A 24836-nucleotide genomic window follows, 5' to 3' on the forward strand; every position below is an offset into this window, starting at 1 on the left:
GTATACCCCAGAATGAGTAGTTGAATGTTATTCTGGAGGTGACTGAACAATGTCCTCATCCGCATATGGTTCCTTCGAAATTTCTAGTGGAACTCAGTAAAGTGGCTATGTGCTCCAATTTTTTTCATTTTTGATAGCAGATATTACCAGCAAGTATCAGGTATTGCCATGGGGGCAACGTTTGCCCCCACTGTGGCAAATTTGTTTATGTCTGCTTTTGAAGAAAGATGGGTATATACCTCAACATTTTTCTAATATATACAATGTTGGAAATGCTTCATAGATGATATTTTTTTTATTTGAACTGGTACTGAGGAAGCATTGCAACAGTTTGTAGAATATGTAGAATATCTAAATACTCGCCATTCCACCATACAGTTTGAAGCTATTGTCAACAAATATAAGATTGCTTTTTTGGATGTGATGGTTGAAAAGACAAACAAGGGTTTTGTCACTACAGTATATTCCAAATCTACTGATAGAAACTCTGTCTTGTGTTATTCCAGTATGCATCCTCCCCACATGAAAAACAACATTCCTTTTATTCAATTTTTGCGATACCGAAGGATTTGTTCCTCTGATACCGAATTTAAACAACGGAACATAGGATTAACTCATAAATTTATGCAATGGCGATATCCTAAACAGATTGTGAAAAAAGCAGCCCAAAGTGCATTTTTTTCAATCCGAGGGAATCATTATTGGAATATAAAGCAGTGCATCAACAAGATGACATTTTGTCATTTGTAATTAAATTTAATACCAATGAAATGAAAATTAGTCATGCTGTTAGAAGACACTATTGAAAGTACATCCGGCTTTTGGATAAGCGAACATCTTGTTCTCTTACCAAAGGGGGTGTAACCTTGGGGATTTGTTAAGCCCCAATGATGTTTGGACATCGAAGAAATTTGCTATGGGGAATGGACAACATACTAAATGTGGCCACTGCTCTGTATGTCATATTATGATTGTGGAGAAGTATTACATTTATGCTAAAACCAGTAAGAACTGCATATTGAAATCTTATACTACTTGTGAATCTATTGGGGTTGTATAACTTATTCAATGTCCATGTGCCTTGGTCTATATTGGACAGACTACTAGAGCCCTGAAAATTAGGCTGATGGAACATCATTCATGTTTAAAGACTCATAAGAGTGAAGCTCCAATGGTGACGAATTGTAATCAATTAATGCATCGTTTTGATGATTTGCGATGCATAGTTTTGTTAAAATTGGATCGATCACAGTGGCAGGGAGATTTTAAACTCTCTAAGACAGTTGGAACAGAAATGGATAATTTTTTTTCAACCCGATGGCTTGAATGTCTGGGTTGAAAGATGGGCCTTTTTTTGAGGCCGATCTTTTTGACGTCATTGCTGATTTATATAGTGGGGATTGGTTGTCCTTTGCCATCAGAGGCTGTGCCTTGAGCCTTTTAAATGCATTGCTTGGCGTCTTTTTGTCAGTTACCCACTGGTGGTTGTGACTCCAGTGGCTATGACATAGGATTACTTTTCCTAGCGCTACCTCTGACGTAGCTCTGGAGAAACAGGGATTCCCTGTTGGGTATATATGACTGCTGGTGGGCTTTCAATTTAAGATCACAAAGACTGAGTAATGAGAGATGAGTATCATTTCAATACTATGTTACGCCTAAACCAGAATATTGTTTTGATGTCTGACAAGTGTTTTTCCTGTGATTGGATCCCAGCCTCATAGACTCTCTTTTTTCACTTTATTTAAAGTTCCTGCACCATAGTCAGTGGAGGTTTTTTTCCTATGATGGTGAGCCGGGCCCACACCTTAGAACTGCAGTCAGCTGGGTGGTTCAACTGAGGTTTTTTTCCACTGCATTAGTGTGCTTGAACGTTGGGGTGCCAGAGTGTCTCGATTCTTTGGGAGTTTGTAAATTGTTTTTGATAGATTTTTTGAAGATATTTTTTAGCTTGAGTGTTTCTTTGTCATTGGTGAAGGCTGTGACAGAAAGTACAAGCTAACTCATTAGTCTGATTGCCCTTAATAACCTTTGCAAATATTCTACTTCCTCACACCTTAACACCTAATTTAGGTCAGTAGCAGTGCTACCTCTCCAGGAGCCAAAGAACAGAAAATAACTGTCTTTTAGAACAAAATTTGAACCTTGCTACAATCTTTTTTAATTTTCTTTGGCTGTTAAATTTCTACCTCTAGAAAAAGTTTTAGTTGAAAACTATGGGGAAAGGGTTGTACGCTATGGAAACTAGTTAATAATGCTTCCTTGTCTCTTTTTTTCCTCCTTAAGACTGAACTAGGCCCTGCTGTGCCTGCTAGAGGTTGTTAATGCTGTGGTACAAAGTTCAAGTTTTAAAAATAGGGGGGAAAGGATATGGATTTGTTTGTTTGTTTTATTCTACCTATCAATAACCTACAATTCCTCCTTTAAACTCCAATCTTTAAGTTTCTAAACCACAGAGCAAAATAATGTTCACTTACCAGAGAAATGTCCTCTTCTCTCAGAACTTCCCAGAAAGAAAGTTAAGTGGGAACTTTCCTCTCTATATAGTTTTGAATCTAAGGGGACTGCTTCAAACATTTATGCGTACTTTAAAAAATATGTCTAAATTTCCACAAAGTATATAGACTATGCATGAGCACTTATGCCAAGTAAAACTAGGTGTAAATGCTGACACCCAAATTAGGTGTAGACCGGGTGTATTCTACAACAATGCGCATAGATTTTAGAAATGCCCTTGACCCGCCCATTCCACACCCATGGGCATGCCCCCCTTAAATGCATCACATTACAGAATACGTTTAGACAGTTGTGTGCGTAAATTCTAATTAATGCCAATTAGTGTCAATAATTGCTTGTTAATTGGCAATTATCTGTGCTGATTAACTAGTTAGCTAAGTTGCGCACACAAATCCAGAATACGACCGAATTTGTATGCGCAACTTAAATTGCGCTATATAGAATCCGGGGGATAGTGCCTGGGCAGAGTTAGGGCACTGCATGAACAGTAATTTCTAATTATATATATAGCAGTGGAACATTGTTGCTATACCTATAGTGGGAATCCCAAGCTGGAATCACATGTGCAACATGCCCCCTAATGGTGCCATCTCGATGCCCGCTGTGCTGTGGCTACTGCAGAGGAGACAATAGACAGGGAACCATTTTGCATCACTGTCTCACTGTGACTGTGCTGTCCTGGTCATCATGTTCCATCTATGTTCAGCACTGCCACCTATTCATGTAGATTCACTAAATATATGCATTGAACAAAGTTGTCCAGTTAAGTTTGAAGCTCCACTCAAACACTGTCCTCTGTATGCATTGCCTTGATAACACATTTAAAATTGTCCTGCCATTTTATAAATGTCTAAAATGGGACATGTTATACCTTTCACTGGACTACTAGGTAATCCCGGCAGGTTTCATTAAGCCAGTTCCCTGCTAAAACAGAACTGACAAAAATCCTTAAAGAAAACAGAGAAGCAAAGCAAGATGTGGCCACTTGAGGGCACCCAGGAGACGTCAGTGCTGTGGTTGCTGTTTAGCTGCAGTGAGTGTGCTTTGTGCTTCTGTCTCTTTTCTGCCCCGTGAGAGCGGGTCCTCTCTCTCCTTCCTTCTGTCTGGTCTGAGTCTCCCTGGCACCTTGCATTCAAACAAGCTCTCGGATCACCCTGGGATATCGCACTTTTCCCTTTTGTTTCCCTTGTTTCGGATTTGGAAAATTTTGCTTGGAAAAGGAACAGAATCAGCTTTCACTAAACCAGAGGAGGAAACAGGCAGAAAGTTTGCAACCTGCTGCCCTATGGGGACGAATCATTCTGCCATCCTACGGATCTACTTAAGATACTTGGGCTTAGGTTTTTGATTTTTTTACTTCCTTTTTTTCAATTAAATTATTACTAATTATTATTTTTGCTGCATGGATACATCATGGCTACGCTGGTTTGCAGGGTCCAGTTTCTAGATGACACCGATCCTTTCAACAGTACTAACTTTCCAGAGCCTACCCGACCTCCGCTGTATACTTTCAGGGAGGACATCCCCCTCATCAATCAGATTGCGGGGGTGCACCGGTTGCTCAGAGCCCCTCACAAGGTAAGATGAAAGGGGGTGTGTATGGGGGGGGGGGGGGGGGAGGGGGATGGAATAAGATCCTTAATTTTAAAACTGCATGGTTATATATTTCTACTTTCCAGATTACCCAATCATACATAGATCTTTTGGAAAGTGCCCTTCTTCAGTGTCTTAACTGTTTGCTCTACACTCCACCCCCCTTTGTTATAATGCCCCAAAGTCAGAAGATGCATTGCTCCTCTCTTAAAATACTATAGTCTCACCAGCAGTGCATTCTTCTTTCCTGGTGCTCTTGAATTGTGACAGCACTCAAAGAGTAGGATTTGTCCTGCTGATAAAACTGCAGATTGCCTTTCCGGTTCTGAAACCCCTCCTCCCCCCCCCCCCCCCAAAATAAAAAAAACTTCTGAAAGTAAATAATGCATTGATTGAGACTGGAACATGAAGACAGGGCTTGCAAAAATTACAGTGCACGTGGCTTTTCTAGGAAACCAGCAATCTGTGGTGGAGTTTGCTGAAAGTTAAGTGGAGAGAGCTGCAGCGGCAGGAGAACCGCAATCTGTCTGCAGGGAGAGAGGCTCACAGGAGCTCTTCAACTCCTTCTTCTGCTGTCTGCTCGGCTCCTCTGGCTCCCTCAGCACTCAATGACACAGACAAAAAAAAGTAAAAGGGGATCTTTGGGTTACTGAGACAGAGATCTGCAAGCAACTTGCAGTATTTCTTTTCTGCTTTACAAGATTAGTTTCCCATAGTGTTGCCTGGCTGCAGGGCAGAATGACTAGAGCTAGTCTGGAAGGATTTCACTTGAAGGCTTTTTTTTTTTTTTTTTTGCTTAATTTGCAAAGAAAATAAAGGAATCAGAAAGCTTTCCATGGTGCAGCTTACAGTGCGAGGATTTTGTAGTTTAAAAGAATGTGACATGAGATGCAAGGATATCCCCACAGGATTGTGCTTTTGCATTCATTTAGAAACCGGCCTTTGGTGCCAGAAAATTAACATCGCAACTCTCCCCTACCCCTTCAAAACATTTAAGAAAGCAAGCTAAAAAAAAAACCCAAAAAAACAACCCAGAAAAAGACCCTCTGCTGCTTCTTGAGCCGCTTCTCAGACGGCTGAAAAGTTATCTTTTCATTGGCAAGTTCCTCAAAGTGCTGTCGGCTTGCCGGTTGACTAGTTTTGAATCTGTGAAATACAAAGTATCTCTTCTGTACCCAGCTTGCAGTTAACAGCGTGTCGTCAGCATGGTAAAGAGTCTAAAGAGCTTTGCGTCCTGTATTTCTGCAGCCACACTGCAAGCTGGAATCTCAGTGTGAGCCCTTAATAAGTAATCCATGGGTAGTTTAAAGCAGTGGAGTTTGTGTAGGCTGTGATACCTTTAATTGAAGCAGCCGAGGATCCTGTAGGACATGACCTTTCAAAGCCTCTTAAGATCCTTCCCACGGTCAGCTAGCTTCCCCCCTCCCAAATTGTTGGGTGGATACATCTGTCCTACAGTAAAGAAATGCTCGGGACCAGAGAAACTTATAGACTGCATTTTGAGAAACGATTCCAAAAAAACAGACTTCCTAAAATGCATTCAGTTCAGAGTTGAAAGCCAGGTTTTCTAAATTTTGATGGAAACTTGGGAAACACATTTGTTAGCTGGTCAGCTGGCTAGATAGGGAAGAAGCAGGCTGCAGTGCAGAGGGATTGAGGCTTAGGACTGAGCTGCCCTTGTGGATGTTTCTGAGTTAAACCACTGCAGTGGAGAGCTGTGGTAAAAATAGCATCAAGCCTGCTTTTCTTGGAATGAGGAATTGATGCTTTGCTTATCCATGTGAAGAGCTGCAGCAGCACCCCCCCCCCCCCCCCCCAAGCTCATCTGCCTTGCAAAGTTATATACATTTCCTTGCTCATAATATGCGGAATGAGTTCTCGATTATGTAGAAACTGATTTTCAGTTGATGCGTCTAGAAACAACACTAGGTGCAGTGTATTAAAGGTGGGCACTTGCTTGTTCTTGTCCCCTGGTTTGTTTGCAGTAGGACACAATATTTCATGCTCACTTCTTCTGGGGTAGGAAGGTCATTCCATTGTTAGAATAGGGAAATATTTCTCTATGTCGACCTTTATTTGCATCTGACATAATTGGGGCTCTGAGGCCAAACTGTACAAATATGTTCTACACCGCCCTTTAAGGAAAATCGAGTTACAAATTCAGCCCCTGCTGATTTGCCCTGGAGTGACACACTCATCTTCTGCCTTCACTTGCCTTATGCTTTCAAGTTGGCTGAATGTGAACCTTTGCAAGGCTGCATACTCTTAAAAAAAAACTCTAATGATGCCTCTGGGCCAATGAAAAAGTCCAAAGAAAACAGCTTCAGCTAAATTTGTACATTTGAAGTACATTTTCCAGCATAAAAAGATGCCAAAACCTAACTAGAATAGCGAGAGGCTTGTGCCCACAAGACAGCTTGGCAGCAGAATCCTGCTCACTGGCACACTGAGAAATCTCCCATTGGCCAGTTTCTCCTCAGCACTGGCATGTTTCAGCCTGACTGGTGGCTTTGGCTCAGCCTTCCTAACTAATAGGGCATTTATGATATAAGTTTCCATAATCTGTTTAGGAGTGTTTTCTAGACAGTGGTTTCATGCTGATAGTGTTATGCATTCATGGCTGTATAGGTCACATCCAGTGTACCTGTACAGTTCATCACTTTGAAGTTTCAGCAGTTATCCTACTCATCGGGATAGGTTTAGAGTGGTGCTTCAGGTTGCTAGGTTTTTTATTTTTTAAGGAATAGTGCTAGGAAATCAGTTTGCAGTATGTGCAGACAAGTTTAACTGAACAAGAGACTCAAGCATAGTAGGAGACAACTTTTCAAAATGATTGGTGGTGCTAAACCCAAAGGAAATTACCCCTCCATAGACACATTCAAAACGTTTCCTCAATATCGGGGGGGGGGGGGGAGGGGTGTTCAAGCACCCACAGTACTTACACAGCTGGCTACCAAGCACCGTTCTCATTAAAAAATAATAATAATTCCAAATATGACAGAATGTCAATGTGAATTCAGTTAAAAGGCATGCAAGAAAAAAGTTCTATCACCGCTAGTGTCTTCTTCCTGTATCTCATAAATCCTACACTCATTCAAATCAAATCAGTTCTTGTATACTGCTAATATCCCATTTCCAGGTTTCAGTGCAGTTTACATTCTACGTGAGACAAAAGCCGATAATGTTAGTGTGAGGTATGAGAACAATTAGAGACCACTGGTGTAATGCATGAGACCAACAACATTACAGAAAAAGATAATGGATGATACTAGGAGGTAGAAGTCAATGGATTGTTATGAAGCAGTCTTTGGGAAGAGAGAGGTTTTTAGCCTCTTCTTGAAGCTTATGTATACTTATGTTTGTCAGTAATCCATTTCTCCTTCCCACAAAGGTTACCACAAGGGTTCTGTTACTTCAGGTGCAGGGCAGAACTGTTTTGAAGGCTTGGCAGTGTGGTTGGTATGAAAGTGTTAGAGCACTTGTGGAGGTGGTGGTGGTAGAGGTGGAGGTGGAGGTGGGGGGAGTGGATAGCTGATGTCAAACAGTGATGAAACAGGAATGTGGAGTGATGGGTGAAATGTTTGAAAGATGTGCTTTGTCCCCGTTGATGCGGCTTGTACGTGCTTCACTGAGGGAGGAGGGAATTCTCAGTTTCATTCAAGCGGGCTGTTAAGTAAAATCCACGTCATCAAGTGGTGAACATTTCAACAACAGAAGTAATTCTGTTGTTGAAATGTTCACCACTTGATGACGTGGATGTTAGGAATTATCATCCAGTTGTGAATGTGCCCTTCTTCAGTAAAATCTGTGAGAAAATTGTGTTAAGACTGCTGGAAGATTTTTGAAGCATGCTGCGGTTATGCATCCTTGACAATCTGATCTCAACCTTTTCATAGTACCGAAATAGAGTTGGTTGAATAATAAAATTCTCTTTGGGTACAGGGGGAACAGGGGAAGGATTGTTGCTAGTGTTGCTTGATTTAACATCAGCATTTGACACTGTTGATCCTATTCTGCTGCTGGCCTGATTACAGGGCTTTGGAGGTGTAGTTTTGCAGTGGTTCAGGTCATTCTTGGCTGAAAGATGTTTTGCAGTACAGACAGAGAGGATGGAGTATCTGAAGAAAAACGTATTTTTTTTATTTTTGCAGGAGTGCCACAGATCAATTTTGCCCCCCCCCCCCCCACCCTCATCTGTTTAGTGTATATTCCTTCCTTCTTCTCTCTTCCCTTCCTAATCGCTACACATCACTAACTGTATCTTATATCCTGAAATGACAATGTTAACAAACCTATGTAAGCCACATTGAGCCTGCAAATAGGTGGGAATATGTGGGATACAAATGCAATAAATAATAATAATAATTTGCCCCATTGGCAACCGTTAAAGGGGTTTGGATTCATATAAACAGAGAAACAGAGAAAATGATGGCAGACAAAAGTTATCCCCCGGATTCTATATATTGTAGCTAGTGTTCCGTGCCGAAATCTAAGCCTATTCTTATAACAATGTGTGTAACTTAATTGGCTTAACAATCTAATCAGCATTGATAACAGCACTTAACAAGCAATAATGAGCACTAATTGGCAATAATTAGAATTTACACATATAACTCGGTAAGTAGATTCTGTAATGAACAGTGTCTAACTTCTAATGTATGCAGTTCAAAAGGGGCTTGGTCATGGGCGGGGAAATGGTCATTTTGTGGGTGTTCCCAAATTTACAAGCATAGTTATAGAATATGGCCCAGTGCGTGTAAATCTAGGTGCAGGGATTTACGCCAAGTTTTTGTTGGTGTAAATGGAGACACGTGGTTTTAGGTGCTGGGATATCAATGAAGTGTATTCTATATACTGCACCTAAATCTTATAGAATGCACGTAGACGAAAATGTTTTCCGCGCAGATTTTTCAAGCGCCATATATAGAATCTGGCCCTATATGGCTTATCCAGTCTGCCCATCTATATCATCCACTATCTCTTCCTCTCCCTTACAGATCCTATGTACTTGTCCCAAGCTTTCTTGAATTCAGATACAGTCTTCATCTCCCTCTCTACCGGGAGGCTGTTCCATACTTCCACCACCCTTTTCGTAAAGAAATGTTTCCTTAGATTACTCCTGAGTCTTTCCCCTTTCACCTTCATCCCACTCATTCTAGAGTTTCTTTTCAATTGAAAGAGACCTGCCTTCTAATAGTTGGGATCATGTTTCTCCATTCTTGACTGCATTGTTTGCCAGTGTCTAAGCAGACACAGTTTAAGTTCGTACGTTTATCTTTAATTAGTATCCCCCTCAATTATGCTACAGAGGTATTTAAATATTTCTATCATATCTCCCCTCTTCCACCTTTCTTCCAAAATATACATATTGAGATTTTTTAGTCTGTCCCCACTGGCTACTGCTCATTTTAGTAGCTGCCCTCTGAACTGACCACAGTATCCAAAATGAACAGAGGCACTATCAACTCCATTTTCTTGCTAGATATTCCACTCCCTAAAATCTGATTAGAGTGACTTTTCCCACTTGTTTAAATGCCATATCCAGTAATGTTTATGTTCAAAAGATGAAACTGGATGAGGTGAAAAGTGAATTGTTATAGGTTTTTTGGAAGAAGCATGATCTATTTATTGTACCCAGTAACAGCAGCAGGGGTTCCTTTATAGCTATTTTTTAAGACTTACATTTTTACTGATGTCAGATCTTTTTATAGTCTGCATTTGATCCGGTGCCTGTGTCCCTATTTGTCTCTGCAGGATCTTCAATCCATAACACATGCATTAGTATGGTGAAGTTGGATTACTGTAATGCCACATTATACTGCGCTTCACCACAGGTTCAGATACGCAGGTTGAAGATTATATAGAGTGTGGCAGCTCATATTTTCACAAATTCTAATAGTTGGGATCATATTTCTCCATTCTTGTCTATATTGCATTGTTTGCCAGTGTCTAAGCAGACACAGTTTAAGATCATATGTTTATCTTTAATCAGTATCCCCCTCATTCTGTAAAGGTTGCCAAAAATTGTGTGAGCAAATGTAGGGGCGTTCCTGATTTGCATGCGCAATTTAGTTGAGCAACAAGCCAATTAGTGCCAATAACTGATTTTTTAACAAGCAATTATTGGCACTCACTAGATTTAATTGGGACCAATGTGCTTAAAGTTCCTGCGCCTCAAATTTCCGCATGTTCCAAAAAAGAGGGTTTGGAAATGGAAGGTTTATGGGCATTTTGGGGTGGAACAAGGGTGTGTCTTCGAGTTACGCATGTAATTACAGAATAACGGTGCTCAGCATGTAAATTTAGGCGTGGGTATTTGCACCATGTTTTTGTTGGTACAAATGGCCACACCTAAATTTACGTGCGACTTTCCATTTAAGCGTTTATTCTATAAATGACGCTGAACTTTAGGCATGGCTTATAGAATACAGCTTAAGCGGGGGAGGGGTTCAGCGCTGATTTTTTAGGTGCCATTTATAGAATTTACCTCTATGCCTATGGTGTGTTTTATCTAGACTTTCTTTGTCCTCCTCCCTGCTCTTCTGACTTAGACCTTGCCCTCCATTTCTTTCCTCTTTCCTTCCTCCCCCTGTCTCCTTTTTCCCTATTCCCTATATTATTCTACTTTCTCTTTTTCCTTTATTTCATTTATGTCTCTGAACTCTGTAAGCACTATCGTGTGGTAGGTGGAGGTGGTATATCAAGCGTTAGTAATAAATAAAAAAATATATCACTATTAACATTTTTATATACTGCTTTACAAACAATAAAGCCTGTATAAAACAGTTTACATTAAATCCATAAATTTAAAAACGATACCTGTAGACAAAATTTAAAACAACGTTAAACACAATGGAAACCGAGTGCGTTCCCCCCCCCCCCCCCCAGGAAGTCTACCATCACTTTACCACTATATTAAACTGTAAATAGCCAAATTTTCAGCTGTTTCTTAAAGGGTCATTTTAGTAAGGCATGTAAGCATCTACGAGTTACCGCCCGACTACCGCATGGCTCTTGTGGTAATTTCATTTTTGGCGCACGTCCGATACACGCATCTAAAAAATATTTTTTATTTTCAGGTGCATGTAATAGACACGTGCCAAGTGGCATTTGGCATGTGAAGGTCATTACTGCCCGGTTACCACGTGAGTCTTTACCGCTAGGTCAATGGCTGGCGGTAAGGTCTCAGACCCAAAATGGACGTGCGGCAATTTTCATTTTGCCGCACGTCCATTTTCGGCAAAAATTTTAAAAAAGGCCTTTTTTTTAGGCGCACTAAAAAATGGATCGTTGCACGCCCAAAACCTGCGCCTACACTACCGCAAGCCATTTTTCAGCGCACCTTTGTAAAAGGACCCCTAAATTTCTTGACATTATTCTCCTATCTAATTTCCTTAGGTAGACCATTCCACCATACAGGCACTGTAACTTAAAGCATTCTTGAATTAAATCCCTTCATGGAATGTGACCTCTGTTGTTGGAGGATTATACTCTAGGGTACTTCTTACACTGCTCTCAGCTGTATTGTTTGAGATTACCTTATTTACAAGAACTAAGGTTGGAAGATACACAGAGAATGGCTTTTATATATCGGAGGTTATATTGTGAAATTATTTGCCAGTTGTTCTTTGGGAGGAATCCTTCTATACAGTGTTTAGAAGAGGTTTGAAGGCTTGGTTATTTTGTAATTGAAGGGAGGGTTGTTGGGTTAGGTTTGTTTTTTGTTTTGTTTTTAATTGTAGTGTATATGTTGTATACTGTCTTATTGTATTCTGTTTCGAGACTCCATTGTTAAAATGTAAGCAGATTATCAAGTTGAACAATAAACTATATAAAACTATAGCACTTAGTTAAAGAGAGAGGATTAGAAAATGCATAATTATTTTATATGATTCGTTCGTGATAGGAACTGTACTCTTTCTTTCCTTACTGTGCAATTCACCTTGTCTGCTTTTCTTGAATCTCTCATTCACATGTAACCAACCCAGTGGCGTACCTAGGGTAGTTGACAACCTGGGACTGGTCATTTTTTAACACCCCCCTCCAAAATCCAGTCCCCTTCTCCCATCTGAGCCTCCTCCCTCCCTGACCCAGTCCCCACCTGCCTACCAGCTCCGTCGACAGGCAACCCTCTTCTCCTGCCACCCGGCCGACACCCAGCCATTAAAAAAAATCTGTGAAGCGCCTCGCGTCTGTGCTGCTGTAAATGAAGCAAATCACCTCGTCGAGTTGGCCCTTCCCTCACTGTGTCCCGCCCTCGCAGAAATAGGAAGTTACATCAGAGGGTGGGACAGAGTAAGGGAGGGGCTGACGCAACGAGGCGATTTGCTTCATTAACAGCAGCGCAGACGTGAGGCGCTTCACAGATTTTTTTAAAAAGCTGGGTGCAGGCCGGGTGGCAGGAGAAGAGTCTGTCGTCGGAGCTGGTGGAAGGTAGGTGGAGACTGCGACGCCAGCGGATCACCCCCCCCCCCCACCTGCTGACACCCGGGGTGGACCGCCCCCACCGCCCCGCCCTTGGTGCGCCACTGAACCCACCCATTCTGATTCTCTATCAGAAGAAGTATCCAAAGTTTTAGTCTCACTCACACACACACACACACAAGGAGTGACTCGGGCTGCACATACTGCAGCAAGACATGTTTATCCAATCCTACCCTAGCTGAGATAATATTTAACCATCTCCCTGACCTCATGTGCAACTTTCTCTAAATCGGTCACCTACTTTTTAACTCTTCTTACTCTCTTACCTATCTATATATTCCATCTTTGCTTTACCCTTCACTATCAATTATAATGTTCTATTACATATTGTGTTGACATTGTAAGTAGTATACTGTCACGCCATACTTTGTACTGTTATTTGAATATTTTGACTGCTGTACTTGCCTATTGCTCTTGCTTGATCTATTCTTACTGTACTCCGCCTTGAGTGAATTCCTTCAAAAAGGCACTAAATAGATCCTAATAAATAAATAAATCATGAGCAACTAGCTGCAGCGCTTTCTCCTTTTCCATTTCATGTAGAACTATGCCCAGTTTGCTCAACTCAAACTAACAACCTAATCTGCCTCCTCCTACTATCTCAAGTGTCAAAAATTACCAAAGTTCCTCTTCTGTTTCTCTGTTCCTTCTTAGCTTATGGTACAGCCCATTCCCTCAGCCATCTTGATAGAAATATCCAGCTTCACTAGGCTCATAAATCTAGTCAAATAAATTGGAGGCCTGAATTTATAAAAGCAACTCTTAGGGTCCCTTTTGCAGAAGCGCGATGAGCCTATCACGGGCTTGTCATGCAGAAATTCGGTTCTACCGCCAGGTTCCCAGCTCCTGCCCTCACCACGCGCAATTTCCAGTATGACAAAATGGGAAGGGGGATTTGCACCTGGCTGTAATCACTGTCTGATTACCGCCGGAGCCCCTACCGGCAGTAAAGGCTCCTTCAGGAAATGGCCGCTCGCCAATGCTTTGGATTAGCACATGGCCATTTCCCTCCTTTTCAGGAAAAAAAACCCCTTGTACTGGTGACGGTAAAAGGCAGTGCCCCCTTTTACCGCCACTTGGTAAAAGGAGCCCTTAAGCTTTTAAATTATGATGAACTTTCAGCTGAAAACTGTTACTAAGGTGCGTCAAAAAATGGCCTGCACTGTTGTGGGCACGTGTATTGGACGCACACAGGTCCATTTTTCAGCACACCTGCAAAAAAGGCCTTTTTTTTTGGTCGAAAAATAAAAATTGGTGCGCATCCATTTTGGGCCTGAGACCTTACTGCCACATATTGTCTTAGCGGTAAGGACTCACGCGTTAACTGGGCAGTAATCATCAGCGCGCGTACACTGCTGATTACCTCCAGGTTAGCGCCACGTGGTAGAAAATAAAAAACATTTTTCTGCCATGCATATTGGATGCGCATAAAAATGGAATTATCACTCAGGGCACGCGGTAGCCACGTGGTAGTTCCAAACTGACACGTTGGACGCACGTAGTAAAAGGGCCCTAAGTTTGAATGAAAGTAGTGCACAAATTTTAGGAGCATAAATTTAGGAGCTCAGCTTTTATTGAATATCAGGCTGAATGCTGTTATTTGTATACCAAGAAATGTTATTCCCTCTACTTCCAACCCAAACAAAGTTATTAATGCATCTGGGCAGACACATTAGACCAGATGTTAGCAAGTCTCCGCCCGATATTCAAAGCAATTTAAGCAGACACTAAGCGGCCATTTTGGATTCAGAATTAGAAAAGTTACAGAGAAGGACGACAAAAATGATAAAGAGGATGGGACAACTTCCGTATAAGAAAAGGCTAAAGCAGCTAGGGCTTCTTCAGCTTGGAGAAAAGACGGCTGAGGGGAGTTATGATAGAAGTCTATAAAATAATGAGTGGAGTGGAACGGCTAGACATGATTCGCTTGTTTACTCTTTCCAAAAATACTGGGACTCGGGGGCACACAATGAATCTACAAAGTAGTAAATTTAAAACGAATCAGAGAAAATATTTCTTCACTCAACGTGTAATTAAACTCTGGAGTTCGTTGCCAGAGAATGTGGTAAAAACAGTTAGCTTAGCAAGGTTTAAAAAAAGGTTTGGATATCTTCCTAAAAGAAAAGTCCGTAAGCCATTATTAAAATGGACTTGAGAAACTCCACTGCTTATTTCTGGGATAAGCAGCATAAAATATATTGTACTGTTTTGGAATCTTGCCAGGTACTTGTGACCTGGATTGGCCACTGTTGGAAACATGATGCTGAGCTTGATGGATCTTCAGTCTGTCCCAGTATGGCAATACTTGTGTTTTTATGCCCCACAGGAGCGTTATGGAGAAGAAAAAAGCTGGGAGTTATTTGGGTGCTGGCAATATTCAATGTTGGCACCCACATAGATTACCAAGCATGGGAATTGCTAGTGTGGCTTTGTAAAAGAAGCCCTTAATATTTTTTTAATATTCCCTTCAATATTCAGCAGGCAATGGGCAGTGCTTTGACTGCCCGCTGCCTGCATTCAACCGGCATATTCAATGTCCAGTCATTTCAGGTGACCGGCATTGAATATCCTGGTTTTTCAATGCCAGCTAGCACATGACTGGTTAAGTCAGTATTCAGACTTAAACAGCCATGGCTTAGCAGGCAAAGATAACCTGCCAGGCTTAGCAGCCAAGCAAGGCAGCATAAAAAGCAGGTCTAAGTTCTGAATATCAAGATTTAACAGGGGCGAATTAATGTCGGCTGCTATTCCTGACCAGTTAACTTGCTTTCAATATCGGCCACGTTGTTTTTTCTACTTGTGTCTCCAATGTTCTTTGTAGTAAATTATTACTGTAATTAATTTCCTGGTACTGTCATCTTATCTCATCTGCTCTTTTTTATATTTTTATTATTTTTCTCTTTGCTATTTTTGTAAACTGAAACGGGGGGAAGGCCAACAGTCGCTTAAAAGCGCATGGTTTGGGATAAGGTATCTTTCAAAGATATCAGCAAAACAGGGAAGATAGGGCATCCCGATAGTGAGGTTGCATTATCTGGTGCGAGAGGTAATGGTGATGGGGCCGCTTGATAACAGTGATCATAATATGATCGGATTTGATATTAGCTTTGAAGTAAGTATACATAGGAAATCAAATACGTTAGCGTTTAACTTTAAAAAAGGAGACTATGATAAAACTAGTAAAAAAGGCCCGTTTCTTAACGCAATGAAACGGGCGCTAGCAATGTAATGAGTTCCTGCCATTAATGTTTCCACGGTTGTATTCTGAATATAATTGTTGTTTACATGTGTAAGATTTCTTTATATACAATATTTTTTGTGTAAACTGTGTTACAATGTGGTAAAAGTTTTCCTTGTTCAGGCCCTTCAATCAGTTTAACAACCACATCAGAAGAGCTCCTTACTTGTGAGAATTGTTTGTTAGAGATTCAATCCACTCCACTTCCCTCCTCCAAGTTCCGTTCTGTCTGATTGGTTCTTCGTTCCTGTGACATAACGTTTGTTTGCTTGGCAACTATGCAGCATTCCGTTTCCTCGACGTGAGGGCGGGGACAGTGAGAGCCAATGAAACGCTGAACTACAGACTTACGAACGCCACAGTGCCACAGAGTCAGTTTCAGAATGTTGGAGGTGCTTTTTATTATATAGGATGAGAAGAATGGTGGAAAAAACCTTAGAGGAACGGCCGCAAGGGTCAAACATTTACATCAGGCGTGGATGCTGTTCAAAAACACCATCCTGGAAGCCCTTGAAGATTCTTGAAGATCAGAGTTTTAAATTGAGCCCTGTATTGCACTGGCAGCCAGTGAATTTTTTTGCAGAACTGGTGTGATATAAACAGATCACCTACAACCTTCTGTCATTCTTGCTGCAGCATTCTGAATCAGTCAGAGCTGGTGCAAACCCTTTGTAGACAGATCAGTGTAGAGTGCATTACAGTAATTCAGCCTTGATGTTATGGCATGAACCACTGTGACATGAGAGACAGTGTAGTTGTCGCAGATGATAGAGACTGTTCCTAAAAGTTGCTTTGATTTCTCATAGCATACTAATCAGATATCACTTCATCCCTTTAGAGACGCAGGGGCACTTTTACAAAGGCGCACTGAAAAATGGCCTGTGGTAGCATAGATGTGTGTTTTGGGCACATGCAGAATCATTTTTCAGTGCACCTGTAAAAAATGCCTTTTTAAAATTTTTGCTAAAAATGGATGTGCGGCAAAATGAAAATTGCCGCGCGTCCATTTTGGGCCTGAGACCACCAGACATTGACCTAGCAGTAAGGTCTCACGTGGTAACCGGGCAGTAATGGTCAACGTATGTAAATTGCCAATTACTATCCGATTACCGCCCGTGCACCAGAAAATAAAAATATTTTCCGTGGCGCGTAGAGGACTCATTTCAAAAATGAAATTACCGCAAGGGCCACACGGTAGCTGGGCGGTAACTCAAAATAGACACGCATTTGGGCATGCGTAGGCACCTACGTGACTTAGTAAAAGGGTCCCGCAGGTTGCCATCCATATTACAGGAACCTTAACTAATATACTACAAGGAAAACTAGTGGGATGAGCGATGGCAATCCCCTGACATCACAAAGAGCTTTGTTTTCTTCATTTTGTTTTGTTTTTCACATGTATGATTCATAGATCCTTACAGTAGTAGGGCTGTGGGAACTCCCACAGCCTTAATGGTTTGTTTATTTTAATCCTTGAAACTGTGGGAACAGCTGATTTAGATCTTTGCTACATATGAATGTGATTGGTAACCATGCACAAAACAGCTCTATTAAAACAATCAGTGGGACCCCATTGCTCATCATCTGTTTGCTCTATCTCCTTACTTAATGAGAGGTTAGTAGCAGTGATCAGAACAAGGTCAAACGCCCTTGTGGTTGTACTGGAGAAACCATGTGACATTACCAAACCCATACTGTATTTATATACTTTCAATCAATGCAGCTGGCACTGCCTGATTGTAAGATGAACTACTGCCCAAAATATTCTGTAGTTGCATAGCACACAATAAGAAAGTAGGTAGTATATCATGGCAATCAAGTCAAAAAATCATAAATAGTAATCATATTTTTTAAAAATTCAGGGGTCCTTTTACTAAGGTGCACTGAAAAATGGCTTGCGGTAGTGTAGTTGTGGGTTTTGGGCGCGTGCCGATCCATTTTTTAGCGCGCCTATAAAAAAGACCTTTTTTGATGACAATGGACGTGCGGCAAAATCAAAATGGTCACGTGTCTATTTTAGGGTCTGAGACCTTACCGCCAGCCATTGACCTAGCGGTAAGGAATCTGGGCGGTGATAACCTACACGTGTCAAATGCCACTTGGCGTGCATCCGTTATGCATGACCGAAAATTAAAAAATATTTTTCAGACGCGCATATTGGACGCTCACCAAAAATGAAATTACTGCAAGAGCCACGCGGTAGTCGGGCAGTAACTCCAGTCTGGCGTGCATTTGGCGCGCGTAGACGCTTATGTGGCATAGTAAAAGGACCCCTCAATAAAAGAGCTTAGTAAAGAAATTGAATGATGCAGTCAAAATCAGTAAATGGAGATCCCTGGCATACATCAGTAGATTGCATAGACATATTACGTTGAAATAGCCTATATCCCATAAATTGTAAATATAATGCTATGATTAGGATCCATAAAATATCATCGTGTTAAGGAGCCCTTTTACAAAGGCACGTAAGGGCCTATGCAGGTGCAGCATGCATCAAATTGGTATTACCGCCCGGCTAGCACTTGTGCCTGGAGGTAATTCCGAGTTTGGCGAGCACCGAAAACCCGCAGTAGAAAATAATTTTCTATTTTCTACCGCGGGGGTATTCCCAGAATTAATCAGCAGTTGGCGCAAGCTGGACGGTTACCACGCGGGTAACGCTGGAGCCCTTAGTGCTAGGTCAATGGGTGGTGTTAAAGGTTCAGGCCGTAAATAGTCGCACGCTGGTTTTAATTTTACCGCACATCCATTTCCTAGCCAAAGCCCCCCTTTTTCTGCCAGACGCAGTGGAGAAATGGTCCAGCACGCATCCAATACACATGCCCACAGTACCGCAGGCCACTTTTTGGTGTGCCTTTGTAAAAGGGCCCCATAGGGTCGTATTATAGGGGGGGGGGGGGTCAATAGAACATGAACACAATTGAACCAAAAATTGATGTGTTGCAAAAGGAGGTGTGTGTAAAAATAAAGGAGCCAAGACATGATTGTGTTATACGTGGATTTGTTTTATTGCAGGTTGCGTTATATCGGGGTTCAACTGTAATGCGATAGATAACATATCAATTTTAAAATACAAAACATATAATTCCAAGGCAAATTACAATGTATAATTTGTGTTAATAAATAGAATTACTTAATCCTAAATTAAGCAGAGTTATGGTTATGGAGCATAATCTGAACTCACAGCACTACACAGCTTTGCTAGAGAATGTTTCTGGAAACAGCCACATTTTAATAAAACGCCTAAATATCTTGAGATCATTGAAAGGCAAGCCTCTCCATGCAGCTGATTATAATAAAATTTATTTATTTATTTCAATCTCTTCTATACCACTCAGTCCAACAGTTCTTGGCGGTTTACACTTTCACATACACAAAGTACAATTTACCAACATAAAAACATACTAAAAATTTTAAAACATTTTAACTAACTGCCATCATGATCTTTAGCCTTTCTCAACTCCGTAAGCTTGCACAAAAAAGTCAGTTTTTAGCTCTTGCGTAAACTGTTAAATTTCTTGTATTTGTTTCAGCTTTAATGGTAGGCTATTCCATAAAATGTATTGCTATTTGAATATTTTTACTGTTGTAATTGTCTGTTGCTCATGTTTGATTTATTCTTACTGTACACCAGCTTGAGTGAATTCCTTCAAGCTGGCGGTAAATAAATCCTAATAAATAAATGAATAAAATGGGGCCTGCAACATAGAATATGGTAGTTCTATACTCAGTCGTGAAAGTACATCCAAGTATACTTGCTGTGCAGATCTCAATGACCTTGAAGGCTGATAAACACTCATCTTTGTCGATAGTGCTTCTGACACTTGGCCTGTTAAAATCTTGAATATCAAAAAAAGTATTTTAAATTTAATATGTGAAGCAATGTGTAGATGGTGCCGGTGAGTTAAGATGCTGCAGCTGTGAGCTCCTCGCAGTGTGATAATATTTTACTTGTAGACTAGTTCCCTCAGATTTGTGATGGGGAAGAGAAAGGGGGGGGGGGAGACCAAGGGTGACCAGTTAGTGATACCGCAGCTTGTTGGACTCTCATGGTAGGCAGCTGAGCCGGGTGCATCCCTTGCTGCCAAAGTTGCCCAAGGAGAGACAACTCTGCTGGAGGTAACTTTAAGTCCGAAGCTGTGTGTCCCCTCCTCAACTGACTCTGTCAGTTGTGAAGTCCATGGAGCTGCCACTGGGAGAAAGTTCAGCTGTTCAGCCAGGCCCCAGCTCAGTGATACCAAGCTTGGTATTAATGCCTTCTGACCCTGGAAGCACTGGACTAGTTCAGCATGAGATAGGGGCTGGATTGCTGAGGAGTGATGCTGGAGAAGTAGCTGGGCCTAGACATCTTCTGGAGACCAGTCCGTTTTGGAACTGGCTAGGCACTCAGTAATAACCATGGATACAATTTGGATGGCCCTGGTTGCTTTTGAAAAAACTGTAAGTGGTAAAGTCATGAATATGGAGAGTACAGACTGGAAGATGAGATTAATACCCTAGAGGGAAATGCTCTGGAAAGATCTAATTAAAGGAATTAAACTCCAAAGTAACATCAATGCAAAAACTGAAACAATGATTAAATACTTCCCCCCGATATTCAGTGCAATTTAACCAGCCAGGAACGGCTCCTGGCTGGTTAAATAGCGTTTAGCCGGCTAACTGCTAATATTCAGCGGGAGATAGCTGGTTATCTCTGCAGAATATTCACAGTTAGTGCATAGCCAACTATCTGCAAATATTCAAGCGCTGGCCGGCTAAGTTTAGTGGGCAAATTGGACTGTATAAATAGCAGTCCTATCTTTGCCAATTATTAACTTAACTGGCCAGTGCTGAATATTCACAAAACTGGTTAAGTTACAGCCGGCCAGAAAACCCCCTAGATATTCAATGCCGGTCACCAGAAGTAAACTGGCTTTGAATATCCAGGGTCAACACCGACTGTGGGACTTATTTGGGCTGAATATCGGGCCCTTTATGTGTAATAATTAGAGATCTTGGAGAATAAAGTGAGAATTTGAATATGAGAGCTTGGAATTTCCGTAGGGAATTTTTCAAGAAGCTTCTTCATGAAATTTTGGAATGCCAGAAACGACTATTCATCTACCTACAATATAGGCAGAAGGGAGAAGAACCAGGAAGGTGCATGTGAAGGAATTTCACCTGATAGCCTAAATTTAATAACTTTCCTGGAGACATCTATAAAGGAGATTCAAGATTTAGCAACCTTGTTGGTAACTTTTGTGTTTCAGACTGATAGAGACTCAGTAATGAGGCTATGTTTCCGTTCTCAACAAATATATTTATGGGACATCGAGTATGGCTTTTTCCTGATGTCTCAGAACAGACTTGGGATAAGTGTAAGAAATTTCTTTCCTTTAGGCAAGAAGTTCAGTCTTTGGGTGGACAGTTCTTTTTGCATTTTCCTGAAAGTGTACATGGTTAAACTTAGAGGTATTAGATATTACTTCTGGGACCCTAAACAATTGAAACTGTTACTTGATTCAAAGAAAAATGATCAAGTACATTCAGCAAGTTAGTTAATTGCACTGATAGGGGTAACGCAGCATTGAGTGAATGTAACTCATCGGTTCCTTTTTCTTCTTTGAGGCTCACTTTCAAAAGAGAAAAACATCCAAAAAGTGGCATAAATCTGCATTTGGATGTTTTTCACACAAAAATGTCCAAATTGGTATTTTCAAAACCAATTTTTAGACCTTTTTCTATGAAGTCCATCAGAAGTGCGTTTAAATCACAAGCGGGCATGCCATGGGCATGTTAAAGACGGGATCTGGGCATTCCTAACACTTTTTTCTGCTATAATGGAACAAAACAAAATCATCCAGGACTAAAACTAAGACGTTTTGAGCTACACGTGTTTTTATAACGAATAAGGCACACAAAATTGACCTAAATGACCAGACGACCACTGGACAGAATCAGGGATGACCTCCTCTTGGTCCCCCAGTGGTCACTAACTCCCTCTCACCCCCCCCCAAAATGAGATTAAAAACATTGCTTACCAGCCTCTATGCCAACCTCAGATGTTATACTGAGGTCCATTAGAGCCTCATGCGGGTCCCTGGAGTAGTCTAGTGGTGGGTGCAGTTCAGTGTAAGTGGACCCAGGCCCGTATCTCCTCCTACCTGTTACACTTGTGGTGAAAACTGTGAGCCCTCCAAAACTCAGCAGAAACCCACTGTACCCACATATAGGTGCCCCCTTCACTCATAAAGGCTTTTGTAGTCATGTACAGTTGGGGGTAGTGGGTTTTGGGGGGCTCAGTAGACAAGATAAGGGAGCAACAGTAAATGGTAGCATTTATTTGAAGTCCATTGCAGTGTCCCTAGAGTGCCTCATTGCTCTCCTGGGATGTCTGTGTGGCCAGTCTACTAAGAGTGCTGGCTCCTCCTACATCCGAATGGCTTGATTTTGTGCATTTTTCACTTGAACATTTTTTTCCAAAAATGGAGAAAAAGATAAACACACAGAGCACAAAAACATCTAGCAAATAGCCATTTTAAAAAAAAGACATTTTTCTGTTTTGAAAATGACTGTATTCCCCTTTTGAATTTTGGACGTTTTAAGCAAAACGTCCAAAGTTAAACTTAGACGTTATATCCAAAACGCCCCTCTTTGTTACTCAGTAATGTTGGTTTAGGATCATCTCCTAGATACATCCTTGTGGGCTCTGTACCCGTCCCCACCCCCACCCCCAGGGCCGGTCTTAGCAAGTGCGGGGCCCTATGCAGACCAATTTGATGGGGCCCCACCCTAGCCCCGCCCCCTAGCTCCGCCCCCTCCCTAGCTCCAGGGCCGGCCACCCCTCCCTCCAAGCTCCCAGACCGCTCCCTCCGAGCTCCAAGGCCTCCAGCTCCAGGGCCTCCCTCCCTCCCAGCTCCAAGGCCCCCCTCCCTCCCTCCCAGTCATTTTTTAACATCCCCCTCCAAAATCCAGTACTAGGTATGCCGAGAATACAAAACAATCAGGACCTATAGAGCAATTCTACCATACCAGCCATTTCTACTAAATCACACAAAGAAAAGGAAAACATCTTAAAACACTACAGTGAGCACTAGAGCATCAATTCACCTATTGTAAAATGAAACCAGTCAGAATAGTACAGATCGTCGTCGATCCTGCACAGTCAATGCCAAGTGAAAGCCATGTCTTTTTCATAAACACAGATACACCCTAATCCACTATATAGTAAGTAGTAATATTAAAACTTTCTATTTAGACAAAAATTAAACTGAACCCCCAAGATGCCAGACTGCATACAATGCAACACCACAGAAACAGAAAATGTCCCCTAGTACTGTGCAAAATATAAAGACAGCAGATGTAAATTTGAAAAAAAAACAAACCTAACAAATACCAATCACCACTTTTTCAAATTAACAAATAGAAATAAAACAAATATAGAAAATAAAATAATACCATTTTATTGGACTAATAGATTTAGCTTTCAGAGGCCAAAACATCCTTCCTCAGGTCAATATAGTATAGTACTGTTACAGTATCCTATCCTGACCTGAGGAAGGGGGTTTTGTTCTCCGAAAGTTAGACAAAATGTATTAAAAATGTATTAAAATTAGTCCAATCAAAAGATTACCTTGTTTACATGTTCTATATTATAAACATTTATTAACACATCTACAATACTACTTTATCCTAAAGCAAAAAAATAAAAATATATATTTTATTTACAGTTTGTTGTCTCAGGTTTTTCCTTTCCTCATCTTCTTTTCACTGTCTTCCTTCCATCCAGCATCTGTCTTCGGTCTCTCTCTGCCATCCAGTGTCTGCCCTCTCTGCTGTCCCCTCCATCCAATGTCTGCCCTCTCTCCCTGCTCCTTCCATCCACACCTGCCCTCTATCTCTGCCCCTTCCATGATCCATCCACCATCTGCCCCTGTCTGCCCTCTCTCTCCCCCCCATCCATTCACTGTCTGCCCTTTCTATCCCTTCCATCCACTGTCAGCCCTCTCTCTCTCTGCCCCTTCAATCCACCATTTGCCCTCCCTCTGTCATCCATCCAGGGTTTGCCCTCCCTCTCGCTCCCCCATCCAGGATCTGCCCCTCTCTCCGCCCCTTTTTTTCAGCCCCCAGTTGCAGCCCCACTATCCCACCAGTCCCGAGCTTCAGCCCCCCAGCCACTTCTCCCTGTCCCCTTTTCAGCCCCCAGTCCCCAGTTTCAGCCTCCAGTCCCAGTACTAGCCCCCTTATCCCACCTACCCTCCTTTTCAGCCCCCAGTTCCAGCCCCCTTCATCCACATGCCTTGTATTAGGGCCCCCTTTTCAGAACCATTCTCCCACCTGACCCACGCATGCCCCATTTTCCCACCAGCCCCAGGCCCCATATGGCTCCTTCTCAGACCCCAGTGACAGTCCCCTTCTCCCATCCAAGAACCCCAGTCCCCTCCCCACCCGTCCCCTTCAACCATCCAAGAACCCCCTTCCCGCCCCTTCTCCCATCCGTGATCCCCTCCCCAACCCCAGTCCCCTTCAACCATCCAATAACCCCCTCCCCACCCCCTTCTCCCATCCGTGAATACCCCTCCCAAGTCAGTCCCCTTATCCCATTCAAGAACCCCAGTCCCCTCCCCACCTGTCCTCTTCTCCCATCCGAGAATCCCCTCCCCAACCCCAGTCCCCTTCAACCATCCCCCTCCCCACCCCCTCTCCACCTTCCCATTTGAGAACCCCCACCCTCCCACCCTTTTCCCATCTGAGAACCCCCACCCCCCACCCTTTCTCCCATCTGAGTCCCGCCCCCCTCCCCGACCCACCTACCAGCTGAGCTCCATTCTGCCGCCCACCACCCTCACTGCCTTTAAAAAAACAATTTGGAAGCGCCGGAGAGACAGTGACAGGCAGCGCCTCGCGTCTGCCCTGCTACTAAAATCTCTTCGATGTCGTTCGGGCCTTCCCCACATTGAGTCCCGCCCGCCCTCGCGGTAATTGGAAGTTACCTCAGAGGAGAGCGGGACTCAATGTGGGAAGG

At 42.2% G+C, this 24836-nt stretch overlaps 1 protein-coding gene across 4 annotated transcripts in view; it reads left to right on the plus strand.

Annotated features, from left to right (window-relative positions):
- Positions 1–3596: 3596 nt before the first annotated feature.
- FHOD3 (formin homology 2 domain containing 3) overlaps positions 3597–24836 on the plus strand; it is a 942952-nt gene continuing 921712 nt past the window's right edge. For all 4 annotated transcript variants that reach the window (XM_030204545.1, XM_030204553.1, XM_030204563.1 and 1 more), the window contains exon 1: positions 3597–4095. In XM_030204545.1, coding sequence (XP_030060405.1) covers positions 3931–4095 — 165 coding nt within the window. In that variant the 5' untranslated portion in view covers positions 3597–3930. The remainder of the gene's footprint in view (positions 4096–24836) is intronic.

The sequence above is a fragment of the Microcaecilia unicolor genome, chromosome 1 (genome assembly GCF_901765095.1).
Source record: "Microcaecilia unicolor chromosome 1, aMicUni1.1, whole genome shotgun sequence".
Lineage (NCBI taxonomy): Eukaryota > Metazoa > Chordata > Amphibia > Gymnophiona > Siphonopidae > Microcaecilia > Microcaecilia unicolor.